Source organism: Eschscholzia californica, unplaced genomic scaffold (assembly GCF_041429995.1).
Source record: "Eschscholzia californica isolate CP2 unplaced genomic scaffold, dmEscCali1.0.p SCAF_7, whole genome shotgun sequence".
Classification (NCBI taxonomy): Eukaryota; Viridiplantae; Streptophyta; class Magnoliopsida; order Ranunculales; family Papaveraceae; genus Eschscholzia; species Eschscholzia californica.
Genome location: NW_028238494.1, coordinates 7,358 through 21,158, shown reverse-complemented (window position 1 = coordinate 21,158; position 13,801 = coordinate 7,358). Strand labels below are relative to the sequence as shown.

Genomic DNA, 13,801 nt, shown 5'->3' with positions numbered 1-13,801 from the left:
ATTTATAAGGACTATTCTGTAATGATACAGAACTAGGGACCTCCTTACAAAGACTTAAGGATTTATTTGTAATAACTCCTGATTTCGAGATTTTTCAGCCAAGGTCCTTCCGTTTAACACATCTGAGGATTCCTTGTAATTCTTAGACAGGCCTCAGGACCTTCTAGAGAAGTATTTACCGCCTGAATATGTTATTCGAAATAACTTACTTTCTCGAAGACAAGTTTGATTTCAGAATTTTGCATTCTTCGTCAACTTTGTATTCGAGAATGTTTCACGGAATTTTCATTATCTCAGACCGATGATTTCTTTCGAACAGTTCATCGTTTCGTAACTATTTGTAATATTCTGTCGTTGACCTTGTCTAACCGTTTAGGTTTTGATCTTTGTCTTGACATACTTCTCCGCTAACTTATGCGGTTGTCATCTTCGATTCGTTATCGAGTTGAACTTTTAGGATCATGTATTCATCATTGATCGTTCTCTGTATTCTCGATATACGGTTTCACACCCAGTATTTATGTCGATAATTGGTGGTCAAGGTGTCGTTTAGTTTTTCGATGTCTCTGTTATCGAGAAGATATTTTAAGAGTCATCAACTAAATCAACATTCCTGGTCACCATGGGTTGAACCTTATTTCTGTTCTTGGCTAATAGTAGAATTTTAGTGAAATACTTCACAAAGTTCATCGAGATTAGATTGATCATCGATTTTAATCTCCACTGATCGAGTTTTATCCCTTCTAATGTTCTGTGCTTTCATTATACCAAAAGAGTCGCCGTTTGATGAACTATGCCATTCTTGGCGTATATCTTGGCGAACGGAGATTCATACTCTCCATCTCAGTCGTTTCTCAAATCCTCAATCTTTTTATAAAGTTGAGTTTCTACTTTGATTTTATAAAGCTCGAACTTTTCGATTTCTTACACTTTAGTAAGTAATATAACAGAAACAAGTGGAGTCATCGATAAAGGTAATGAATTACCTTTTTCCACCTCATGTTTGAACAGAGTTCATTGTGAATTCAGTCTAAAGACTTGAACAACGTTTTAGTCATTTTTGACTATATACATGTTTGACATGTACGTCTTTGAGTAAATTTCGAGTTTCGGAATTTAACTCCAAGCTCATTAATTTCTTTAATGACTTATTATTCACATGTCCTAATCTTTCGTGACAAATATTGGAGGACCCAATAATATACGCATAATTATTAATTTTATTAATAATAGGTGCCTTCGGCATTACATGGGTAACATTTAATTGAAATAACCCCCCACATAAGTGGCCCTTTCCAATATACATCATTTTCTTAAATATGATAACGATATCTGACAGAAAGATTAGTCTGAACCCGTTCTCACTTAAAAGAGAACCAGAAATCAAGTTCTTTTGATTGTCTGGAGCATGGAGTACATCGGTCAAAGTCACCTCTATTTCGGAAGTGAATTTTAACACGATCTTTCCCCTTCCTTTTACTTGGGTGATCGAGCCGTTTTCCTTGAATAAGGTCTCTCCTTCGGCTACCTCTATATAGGAAGAGAATAGGCTTTTGTCACTACAAACGTGATGATTTGTCTTAGAATCGACCCACCATCTCTGGTTGTTAACCAGGTTATCTTCATGTGCCTCTGCACAGAGGTTCATTTTATGAAGTAGATCAAACGCCTTTTCGAACTCAGTAATCATTAGACGGTGATTCCGATTTTCGGTGTCTTTTGCTAATAAAGCTTGGTTATCGGCTTTTTCCCTTTGACTGTCATATGTGGAGTGACAATCTTTGGCTAGGTGGCCTCGCTTTCTACATTTGTAGCATTCGACAGGCCTTTGCCTTTTCCTCGACTTGCCTCGCTTCTGCTTCAGAGCGAAGTCAGTTCCCTTGAACATCTCTGGGTTTTCCACGTATGTGGTGTTAGGCTGAAGAACCCGTAGGGTGGTTCTTGTTCGTGCCATTTCCTTTTCTGAAACACACAGAAAGTAAGCCAAATTAATATCTTATAACCAGAGAAATAATCGCTATATAAAAATGTCTTAAGATTGTTGTTCTCTGGTTATTAATCGATAAGTCGATTTCTCTCTGTCTTGGCTTGATTCGGACAGAGTTTCCTTTCTCTAACTTTATAGAGAGATAAACTATTAAAGAATAAAGATAAGTCAATATTCCTTCTTTCGGGCTAACCGAGATAGGTGTTTAATGTAGTCGAGGCAAGAATAAATTCTCTTTCCTTAAGACATTTTTACACCCCCGTAACAGTACCAAACGTTAGGGTGAATGCCTTCGGGATACAACGACTAACCTTTCAGAATTTTAAGATGGTACTTCTATATTCTGAAAGCGGGCGAACCTTTGTCAGTATTATGAGCTCTTTGACTGATGCGGATGATCTTCTAGATGCTTTGGAAATTCAGATTTCACTCGAGACTTCTTTCTTCCTTTTCCAGATATTCTAGTCTATCCAGAACCTCTAGAAAATACTTCTTTAATTAGATATTCTAGGCTAACCAGAACCTCTAATTGTTAGAAGGGAAGAGAAGAAGAGAATGAATTGAATTGATGTTCTAGACGACCTATGAAGAACTTCTTTCTTCCTTTTCTAGATATTCTAGTCTATCCAGAACCTCTAGAAAATACTTCTTTAATTAGATATTCTAGGCTAACCAGAACCTCTAATTGTTAGAAGGGAAGAGAAGAAGAGAAGAGAATGAATTGATTGAAAATGAAGTGGGTTTGGTGGGTTTATATAGGAATTGAATAGGTATAAGCTTTTGGGACACATCTCTAGAGTTTTGGGGACAAAACTCTTGGTTTTTAGGGACACAACTCTTTGAGGAGAGTTGGTTATATAACTGGGAATTTCGGGTGGGTTTTAGACCGTTGGATCTGCCTTCACAACTCGGGTGAAACAGCAGCCTTTAGATGATCGTGATCTGTCCCGAAACTGTCCCACAGTTGATCAAATGACCGTTAGATCGTAGCCCGGAGCGTGCCCGAACGCGGAAGGAACGCCTGACGTCAGATCGCGTGAAATCCCGCGCGATGAACGCTGACCGTCCAGATTGGCACGCGTCCTCTTCGCGCAAACGCCCCTCAACTTGACTTGTCCTCTTTGACGCTTTAGTACCTATTTCAACCGATCTTCGTTCAAACTTTAACCTTGAATTTCTCATTCATCCGGAATCGGATTTGAGTGATTCTTGGCTCTAAATTGAAGAGCCCGACGAGACGAACGCAATGGCGCGTTCCGTTTCTGAGTTTGACGAGTCGGCTCGAGCCAAAATTGGCTCCGATTCCAACAAATGGTAGACCAGATGTTTTTCTTACATTTTCCCTACAAATTGAGACTGAGATCGAAGTGAAAGACTGGTGCAGAAGCATCCCAAGATCATATATGATGTGTTCACTGAAGTTTCGTATAATATTTGGTGCATAATCACATAGTCTTACCTAATCGAAACGAGGAAGACCAATGAAAATGATGCAGGCGCATAGGCGTGTGGGCCCACGTCCACGCGTGCCCACACCCTATTAAGTCATAATAGTAGTTTATTTATTAGAAAAGAAGTTACTTTAATTTGATATTTCTTTATTTTAAAGTTTCTATGTTTGAGTAGTTTATTATTTTAGGAATCCTAGTTTGAGTCTATCTAGGAAGGTTTATTATCTTATAAAAGGGGATCTAGTCTATGTTATTATTCACCTTGAAGAGAAAAACCATTGAAGTTATTAAGAATTTAAGTTTATTTTATCGTTTCTTACAGTTTTCTTTAATTATTCGTAGTTTATTTTATTGTTCTTTAATTATTCCGCTGCGTCTACATCAAGATAATAATATGTAAATAAAATATGTTGCGGAAGCGTAAAAGTAATGGAATCCACCATTATAACAATGATAAAATATGTAAATAAACTGATAAAATACGTAAATAAACTGATAAAGTAAAGAACAAAACGATAAACCTGATTAATAATAAACTTGATTGATAATATTCTCTGATCTGGTTAACAAAGACAAACTAGACTTCTCTTATATAGAGATTGTACTTTCCTAGTTAGACTCAAATAAGGAAATAAGATAACTACTAATAATACTTTCCTTGATTGCTAAGACTCATAATTATGGAAACACTAAATACTTAATTATAGAAACTACGCTAATGTAGCTTCTTGACCGTGAGGCCCACTATCACCATGGTCGTGAGGCCCAATAGGAAGATGGTGTCCATCATACTCCCCCGATGCGGAACAACTTGCCCCCAAGTTGGTGTTGTCATAAAGCGGATCGTCCAAGTAATGAGGATATATATCAGCGATGTTGAATGTAACTTCGACGACGAGTTTGAAGGCAATCCTTAGTTTCCACTTTTCACGAAAATTGCCGAAAATCCGAAGAAGAAAAATATTGACAATATCACCAATTATAAAGTGAAACATATATTGCCAAGATACTCGCAAAAGCAATACCAACGTAGATACGTCTAGTAAATTGCGACATCGCCCGTCGTCTTTTAGTTTGACGAAAGAGGTCACATATACAACCTGTCTTGTTCTTGGAAAACAATGGATGGCCATGAAGATTCCTTTGTATGATTCTTTGAAGTTGAAAGCCATGAAGAAATCAATACAGGAGAAATTATTTTATGATTCGACACAACTAATTAGTCTCCCGGAATCATATATGGATCAAACAACTTATTCGAGCTTGTGTTAGTCAGTTGAATTTCTTCTTCTTGATCTGTCTCATCGAAATTTTCTTCCTCCATTATTGAAAAACTAGGATTTTTTTTGTCAAAAACCTTTCCTTCAATAATATTGACCATGGTAGTCGAAGGAATTTCGGATAATAACTTGTTTGATTGGATTTGAGATTCTATAAAAGATAAGTATTCATGTAAAGGGAGAAAAGCATATCGAAAAATACTTTTCACTTTATTCCAATCATCTACGAACGATTTTCCTTCATTAACGAGTCTCCATTGCATCTCGTTGTATTTTTCATACACTCTTGTAGACAAGTGTTGTTCAAGAATAAAAACCTTATCTTCATCACGAACCTCTTGGTTTATAAACCAATCTTCCATCTGTTGAATCCAAAAATCTATATGATATGGATAATCAAACATAGGAATTTTGGAATCGACATTAATTTTGTTTTGATCTTTTCGATCAACATAGAGTTGTTGTGCATCTCTTAAAGGATCCCAACCTAAACGCGGAAGATTATTCCAACATTCAAGATGAGAAGTATTTAAAAAAAATTTATCTGTTCCCAGATTCTTAAAGCTCTGAATACCAGCTGATGTAGATTGTTGCGGAAGCGTAAAAGTAATGGAATCCACCATTATAACAATGATAAAATATGTAAATAAACTGATAAAATACGTAAATAAACTGATAAAGTAAAGAACAAAACGATAAACCTGATTAATAATAAACTTGATTGATAATATTCTCTGATTTGGTTAACAAAGACAGACTAGACTTCTCTGATATAGAGATTGTACTTTCCTAGTTAGACTCAAATAAGATAACTACTAATAATACTTTCCTTGATTGCTAAGACTCATAATTATGGAAACACTAAATACTTAATTATAGAAACTACGCTAATGTAGCTTCTTGACCGTGAGGGCCACTATCACCATGGTCGTGAGGCCCAATAGGAAGATGGTCTCCATCAGAAAAGTTGTTAATTGTTCTACTAAGTACAAGAAATAAGAATTAACAGAACAACTCAGAGACGGTGGTTTGATGAGTATGACTATGCCAATATGTCGAAATATAGTGTATATGCAGTACAAGATAACAAGGATCTCTAAAGAGCCCCTTTCTTGAGCCGATGAGTCGAAATATGGAAAGAACATGAACTCGACAACTTTATCTATGTTTCCTCCTTTCAAATCAAGAAACTAGGGCAACATGTGGAAGTGATTCGAATCCAAACCAGACCCATATACAAGAGGTAATAAGTGTCTTTTTGCTGTAGCAACATTCGGTTTTGGGCCCACCTTATTCGAGACATTTTTGAACAAAACCAAACTCAATATCAATAACATAATTACCATATTCATTGGATAACAAATTTGATATGTTTTCCTAAGATACTTCATTACAATTGTGAGACCTCTACACTATTTCATTAGGATAAAATACCTCATTACCATCCACAGTTTCCTTGATTACTCAAAACCCGAATCTACAAGAAAAGTAATAATATCTAGAACAGCATAACAAGTGACTTTACTAGCTTACTCTCTTTCAAAATTCACAAGACAAATTTATCTTTTTCATACCATCTGTAGTTGTAATGGCTTGATGACTCAAGAGAAACCGCAGTTTAGCTCCTTTTTCGAACCAGCAAGACACGGACACTGCTTTTCCGCAATGAAGAGTTACAGATGTTACCACCCAACCGAAGTTTAGGTCTTCAATCAGTTTACGGTGAAGTATCTTTATAATGGTACATATAAGCAAAATCCAAGCACAGTTGCCGGTCCCTATTGTCTGCCCAACCTCCCCAACCCTTAAACCCAGATTGATACCCTTCTTGACGTTTGATCACGTGAACCCCCCAATTCGATTTGATATTAACAACCTTATCTATGTCTTCTATATCAACATCTACACCTCCATTATCGATACAAGCATTTTTCTCTCCGTTTCCTTGATGCAAACCACATTTCCCAAAGTGAGCTGCACTTCTTCTAGGTCCCCTTAGCGTGTAAACTTGACCTCCGAAAGAAGGATATACAACAGACCACATTGTTATATCCCAATTATAATCATCAAAGAAGCAAAAATCTCTTGCCTTCGAATGAATCTTCCTCCAAATAGTTCTGTTAAAAGCATAACCCACATTTCCGATTTTGTTTTCTGCTACCAAGCTTTCCCACCCTTCTCCCTTTGCTTTCACATCAGAAGGGGCTAAATTTACAGCATAACAATCCCGGCATTTCTTAGGCTTTAGTGATGCAAGTAGCTGAATATTTCGATATGCATTTGGAAATATAAAATGGTCTTCTTCTATGAAAAGAATATGACCAGAGTGATCTCGGGTCTCTTTTAACGAATCCCAAACTGTATTCATCATCCACCACCAATGATGCTTTAACGAGACTATCCTTGGAGACCGATGATTCCCATATTGATCCGGATTTCCTTTACAATTGTTCTTAGACGGATCATCTTTACCTTGGCAATCCCCTATTGAGACACCAGGAAAGCTATCAGAGTACAGATGGGGAGAATACGGAGCGAAGATCTGTTTCACTTGGCAAAACCTAATACTTTCTATTATCTTATACATTTCTTCGAAGTACCCATCGTGGCTAACTATCAATAGTGTTTCACCGATCCCCTCTACTTTCGACAGACTGTCAACCACTAACTTAAGATACTGCGGACGATTATGAACATACAAAACAATTGTTATATGGTTCTTCCCCAAATTTGGGAAAAGATCTAAGTTTCTTGGGGGTAATTGATTTCTTCTATCTAATGAAAAAGCTAATTTCGTCTGTTTTGGAAGGTTAGGCTTGATATTAAAACGCGATAAATTGTACTTAACCGGATCGTCTTGATCATCTTCACCATAAGACCAATGAACTGAAGTTGTTTTAAGGAGAAAAACTAAAAGTAGAGCCCCAACTAGAGTAAGCAAAAGCATTGACAGAATTCGGCGAAAAGCAGCATCTTTGACTCTAGGTTTTCTGTAGAACCCCATTAATCTGATCTACTCCTTACAATCTAAGAAGAACTTCTCATTATGTTACTAATTACATAAACCACGACTTTAGATGAAAAAAGCAGGGTTTTTGCCAATACAATAAATCAGATTCCAGTAGCTAAACCCTTGAAGATTTGAGAAAAATACTAAATACCCAAATGAAAACGGATCAAACTAGATAAAGGGTATGAACTAAACCTACAAAATCATGCCATTAGAAAGAACACATACCCTTTTCGTCGAACACAAGCTTTTTGTAGAAATAATCAAAACCACGAACAGGAATCTAAGTTTTGAACCCCAAATTCGGCAAAACCCAGATAAATAATCAGGAAAAGCTAGTGATTTTTTTCAGTGAGATCTCAGATCAAAGACTGAGATAAGTCAAAGTTGAATCCAAAACAGTGGAATTGGTGAGAGAGATGAGAAATAAAGATAGGGTTAGTAGTTGAATGAATTGACTTGCTTTAAAGCAAGGGTTTCTGATAAGAAGAAGAAGAGAGAGAAGGTATGATTAATGACCAACTTGGGTTCTTCAAGGACTTACTTGTTATCTACAGGGAGTTTCGTAAATGGAAGTTTCTCAATAAATTTCAGATTTAATCCCCAAAGGCGGCTCTTTGAAAAGTTTTTCACCTTCATTTACTTTAGGATTAACTCCAATTCGACTCCCAATTTGTGCCCAACTGTAAATTTTGGTCTTTAGATTTGTCTAATGTTTTAATTTGCCACCCGTAATCATATTTCCGTTAGCCAAACTTCTTTTTCTATCATTTCAACAAAAACAAAATTTCTTTTTCTATCCCTATTCACTATTTAGTAGTCTTTTCTTCTCTATCCTTTTCTTCTTTCTTAATGGGAAGTGTGGCCAATAGATGATAGATGGACACTACTACAACCTTCAACAAAAAATTCTATTTACATTTATTCTTCCTCCTCTGACGTGACCCCCTATCCCATCACCACTACTAGCACCACCATTAAATTCGCTCTGCTTCTTTGAAATTTTATGGGTTTTTACAATTTCTTTAAAACAAAATCCATGGGTTCCGATTCAAACATATCTGAAACCATGGGATTTCATGGCCTGTCCACGGACTGAAGTCCATCAAACCCTTGGGTATTAGAGAGAGGGGGAATCCCAGGATGGTGATGGTGGTGTTGGTGGTAAAATAAGAGAAAGAAGTGATTTTTTTATTATGTCGTAGGTCGATAACAATACCCACTAGTCGTCTGTCAGAGACTTTTCCAGCTATCCGTCTGACAAGTGAGAAAGCGAGCCAGAATAGGAAAAACTTATAAAGTAAAAACAAATAAATTAACTGTTAAGTTCGACTGAAAAAATATTGTCATTATAACCAAATTGTGAAACTGCTAAAAATTTGGATTGATCACAAATTTTGGGTCAAATTAGAACTAACCCTTCATCTTTGGCACTATTTGATATTAGATTGTTTTTTTTTATGAGATAATATTAGATTGTTTGGGTGTATGTTATAAAATTTCATGAAAGTGTATATCTTTCAATTTGGAAGTCTGTGAAAATTATAGTTAAATATCCCCTTGGATTTTAGGAGCATCTCTTATGCAATATCCAATCTTAGAAATTTTGAGTGTCATCTAGATTTTCTTTAATGTTTTTTCTTAAAATCTCACTCTAATTCAACACTCAATTTGGATCTCTAAGATTTGTGGAGGTAGTTAAATAAAGATATCCACTTTATTTCTTAAGCGTTCTCTTGAGATATCTCTAATTGTCAAATTCATCAATATTTGAGAGTGAACCAATAGAAATCAAGTCTTTATATTTTTAAAAAGTAATCATGTCATATAAGGAAATATAAGAGTTTTGCTTTGGAGATTCAAAAGAACTAAAGATGTCTATTTTTACCACCTAAGAGTGAGAATCTCAATTGAAACTACACATAGGTTGAGATGCTCTTAGTGGAGATTGTGTCAATAAATCAGAGTGTGAAAATAAGGGGAATTTACCATATATAAGATTTCAAATAAAGTTCTCAACAACTTTTTCTATTCTACCCCTAGACAAATGAATTTTATTTGTGAAGTAAAATGTGCCAGAGAAAAAAACTACCAATATTGCAAGAGTGTGAACTCTAAATATAACCGGTTTTCTTCTTTAACTTCAATTTCTTTTGTTTTCTTGAAACTTTTTTGTTGAAACCTTTCGATCTCATTTCCAAATGCAGGTTAATTTAACTTTTCACGAATGGCTATATTAAATTTTCATGAATGGGTATCAATGACAACTTTGTATGGTAAATTTTCACGAATGGGTATCGGTTACAGCTTTGTTTGACTACCAAAGGAAAGAAATGAGATTCACATACCTTTTTCTTCAAGGTGCCATGTCCTTAATAGCGAATTTGTTACACATACAACCGAAATGGAAATTAATCGTTTCGTGGTTCAAATTGTTGAAAGAAATCTCGTTCCACTTGAGCATCCAGATATGGGTCAATAACACCAAAAACATCTCTATACAAATTTCTAGCACCACACCAACCCTTATTTACTACTACGTCCTTTTTTTGGGTGTATAGCAAACTAAGGAAGCCCGAAGGGAAGTAAAAGAAAGTAGACTCATAGTGGCTAGTGATGCATTCAAAAATGGAAACAAATGAGCCCTTTTAACTCGGCGGTCGATTCAAAAATGGAATCAAATGAGCCCTTTTAACTCGGGGGTCGATTAACGCCATGTTACCACCAAACCAAAGTGTGTCCACCATTAGTTTAGAATGTTCCCAAAGAGTTTGAATACAAAAGAAAAATGCCCCCAAAGAAGAAAGGGAAGAGAAAATCCAATCAAGACACTCCTTGCCCACTTCATCATTTTTGTCATCTTAAGAATTGGTTCTATTAATGTAGATCAAGGAGATTTTAAGTAAACCCTAAGGTCATGAACGCAAGGAGTTTGAAGACATTCAGATCTTCCCAATAACCTCATTGGTCGATACCTAAAATTAATGAACTTTAAGCCGGAGCTCACTCTAAAGTGTATAACTTTGGGTTGGATTCAGTACTCGGAGAAACGAAAAGTAAAACCCGAAAACTTCAGCATTTCTGCTAGATGTAAACTAAACATGAATTCCAACAATGGTAACACAGATTAAGAAACAAACCTTCTGCAATTGATAACCACAGATGCATAATAATGTTTATGACTTGTGTTTCTGTTATTCAGAACTCGGAGAAACGAAAAGCAAAACAAAATAAAAAACGAAAGCAGGTTGTTTTGTTGGAGTCAGTATTACGAGAAAAGAATCACGAAGTTACTGAGAATATGACCTCTCAAACTCAGATTCATGGCAATGTGGGTCAAGCCAGTCCCTAGGGGAACTCTTCGTCATGGAGCCACTTCCTTCGCTGCTTCCAACAAGCTCCCGCAGATTATCCACCTTATTTCCTCTTCCTGATCCAATGAATTTCCTGTCAGCGTCCTTCAGCTTCTGCTTAAATCGTTGCTTACGGCCAGATGAACTTAGCTCTTGCTGCTTCACTTGTGATGGGGGAGCCCCGTGTGGCCCCAAGTAGATTTTATCGTCTTCCTTGGTCGCCTGTGAGCATACACAACAACACAACGTGAACGTATAGTTTCTGGTGGTAAAATATGATTTTCCTCGGTCCGATCACCACATTTGATAAATAATCAAGTTTGTTTCATACTTACGATATACCCTCCCTTCCTCACCCATTGGAGCTAGGCTTTGGGTTCCGTTTTCTAATTCTAACAAAAAGGCTTTATAGACTCCAGAAACTCAGGACTAGGGTTTCACAATACTGAAGTAAACAGGTTAGACTGAAGTATCTGTGTTCACTTCTTCATGCAGATGGTTTAAATGATTCATGAAGAAGAAATGAGAGAATTATGCATATGATTATGTAAGAACAAAAGCGCCAAGAACCATATCCGAGAGTTGAAACCTACCTTGGTTATAGAGCTTTTATCGTCTTTTACTTCTGGAACATCAGGTTTACTTGGACTGCCAATTTCTCCAATTGATAAGCTTGGAATCACAAACCCATCAGTATCTGTGACGGAAAATCCAATATTGCGATTAATGTCTTTGTAAACACTGAATAGGTTTGTCTGATTATTTGACAGAGATGATTACAATTTTTACGACTAATCCATTACATTGTACTGGTCCATGCTTAGACTAGTATTACTTTCAGAAGTTATTCCGATCAAGTGAGAAGGCAGAGAAGTGTAACAAGCACGAGGGAAGCTTATAGCCTTATATACACAATTCCACATCTCCCTAGTGAAGGGTTCGCCTAAGCTGGCACTCAAGCTCGAATTGTAATGAAAAATAGAGCTTCCCTAATCTGAAACTAGCATTGAGATACAATCATACAAGTATGAGGTTTGCCTACACTATAGAGACAACAAATCAGCATATAGAGCTAGATGTCACACTTCATATAAGACATGTACAGACATGAACTAAGATTCAAACATGTATTGTATGATGCAAGTTTGGTCGTCCTTTTAATTAGACCTTAGAATTTAGAAAAACTTTATATATTTCGAACAGAGGGGATGACTTGGTTATATCAAATTATCAACATATAGAGCTAGATGTCACACTTCACAGAAAACATGTACAAACTTAAACTAAGATTCGAACATGTATTGTTTGATGCAAGTTTGGTCGTCCTTTGGATTAGAACTTAGAACTTTATATATTTGGAATAGAGGGAATGACTCGGTTCTTCTTCTTCTTCCGAGTTTAAAAGCTTTTGTTCGCCCTTTCAGGAAAAAAACAATTTCATGTTTCCTAGACTACTTCAACTTATTCTCCCACGCAGGGAATTGTCTCCAACACTCATCATCATCTAAAGTCCTAATACGAGACGGACTTCCAAAGTTCCAAATCGAAACAGTCATGATGTGAATTCAGTTGATTGTTTTATTTTTCAAATTCTTATCTTCTTGCACAAATTTATTATGTTCTTGATCACAAAAATAGAAAAACATAACCACTAATTAATATCAGGATTCATCAACATATATTCCAATCAACAAATTAAACTAATAACATAGAGAATAATTTAGCCCTCTTTTCAAAATTTATCTAATATACCCAAATTAGAAATTTTTCATGCATAAACCAAGAGAATACAAGAAACAAGAACATAAAAAACCAAAAATTAAAATACCCACATCATGAATTGATCATAAAATCAATAAAGAATGAATATTGTTTAATTAAATCAAAGTATGAAGATACCCATGAAAATTGCGAAGAGAAAAAAGGATTAAGAAAGAGGGAAAAATCTTACCCCACTCATCTTCTTCAATTGGGGGAATGGGTTGAACTGAACTGGGATCCATTGAACACAGATGATCATGGATTTCAAACAATACCAGGGCGTAGAAAGCCCGGAACTCTCAATGAAACTTAATAAACAGAAGAAGATTTAAGTTAGATGAAGAAAAATTAAAATGAACCCAGATAAAGATTGGGTGATAATTGCTTGTGAGAAAAAGAACTAATGGAATCACAGATTTTGATTGATCAAATTCGGGGGGGAAAGAGGGGAGGACCACTGAAACCCTAAGAAGCTCGTGGGAGATGTTTAACTTACTACTATTTCATCGAACAATACTGTGAATTACTTTAGTACCCTCTGATGTTGGGTTCAAATGAGGAATCTTACAAGGGTAGTTTAGTCAGTGTAAATTTTTGACGGCAATCATGCAAAGTTAAAAAAAAAAACAAGAGAAAAGTAGATTTAGGAATGGGTTAATTCGGTTTTGGCCCCAAATTTTGATCAACTGGTCGTTTTGGTTACCAGTGTGATCGTTTTGGCGGCCAACTTTTGATCAACTTACAGTTTTACCAACTTACAGTTTTACCATTATGGCACTTCTTTAATTTTTTTTGGTATTTTTTTTTTACTTTCTTACTTGTTTATCTCTCTTCAACTTACCGCTTCTTTCCCTTACCTCTCTCTATTGCCCAACTATCTTCTTTCCTCTAATCTTCATCTTTTAACCCTCATAAACAATTTCAAAGCTTCAATTGGTGATCACTATCAACATATTCAC

General features: G+C 35.9%; 1 protein-coding gene, 1 long non-coding RNA gene and 1 pseudogene across 3 annotated transcripts; all 3 read right to left on the bottom strand.

Annotated features, from left to right (window-relative positions):
* Nucleotides 1-1,202: 1,202 nt before the first annotated feature.
* Nucleotides 1,203-2,714, bottom strand: LOC147530362 (uncharacterized). Its single transcript, XR_015229235.1, has 2 exons — nucleotides 2,347-2,714; nucleotides 1,203-1,962 (listed from the first exon to the last, which is right to left on the bottom strand). It is a non-coding gene; the product is annotated as an uncharacterized LOC147530362 (long non-coding RNA).
* A 3,331-nt stretch (nucleotides 2,715-6,045) lies between these two features.
* Nucleotides 6,046-8,277, bottom strand: LOC147530361 (alpha-1,6-mannosyl-glycoprotein 2-beta-N-acetylglucosaminyltransferase pseudogene; annotated as a pseudogene). The gene has a single exon (XR_015229273.1). The product of XR_015229273.1 is annotated as an alpha-1,6-mannosyl-glycoprotein 2-beta-N-acetylglucosaminyltransferase pseudogene (transcript).
* Nucleotides 8,278-10,855: 2,578 nt separating this feature from the next.
* LOC147530360 (uncharacterized) lies at nucleotides 10,856-13,318 on the bottom strand. The gene is made up of 3 exons (XM_086651374.1): nucleotides 13,033-13,318; nucleotides 11,675-11,778; nucleotides 10,856-11,303 (listed from the first exon to the last, which is right to left on the bottom strand). The coding sequence occupies exons 1-3, from the start codon at nucleotides 13,082-13,084 to the stop codon at nucleotides 11,019-11,021; spliced, it is 441 nt and encodes a 146-aa protein (XP_086507500.1). The 5' UTR covers nucleotides 13,085-13,318; the 3' UTR covers nucleotides 10,856-11,018.
* Nucleotides 13,319-13,801: the final 483 nt, after the last annotated feature.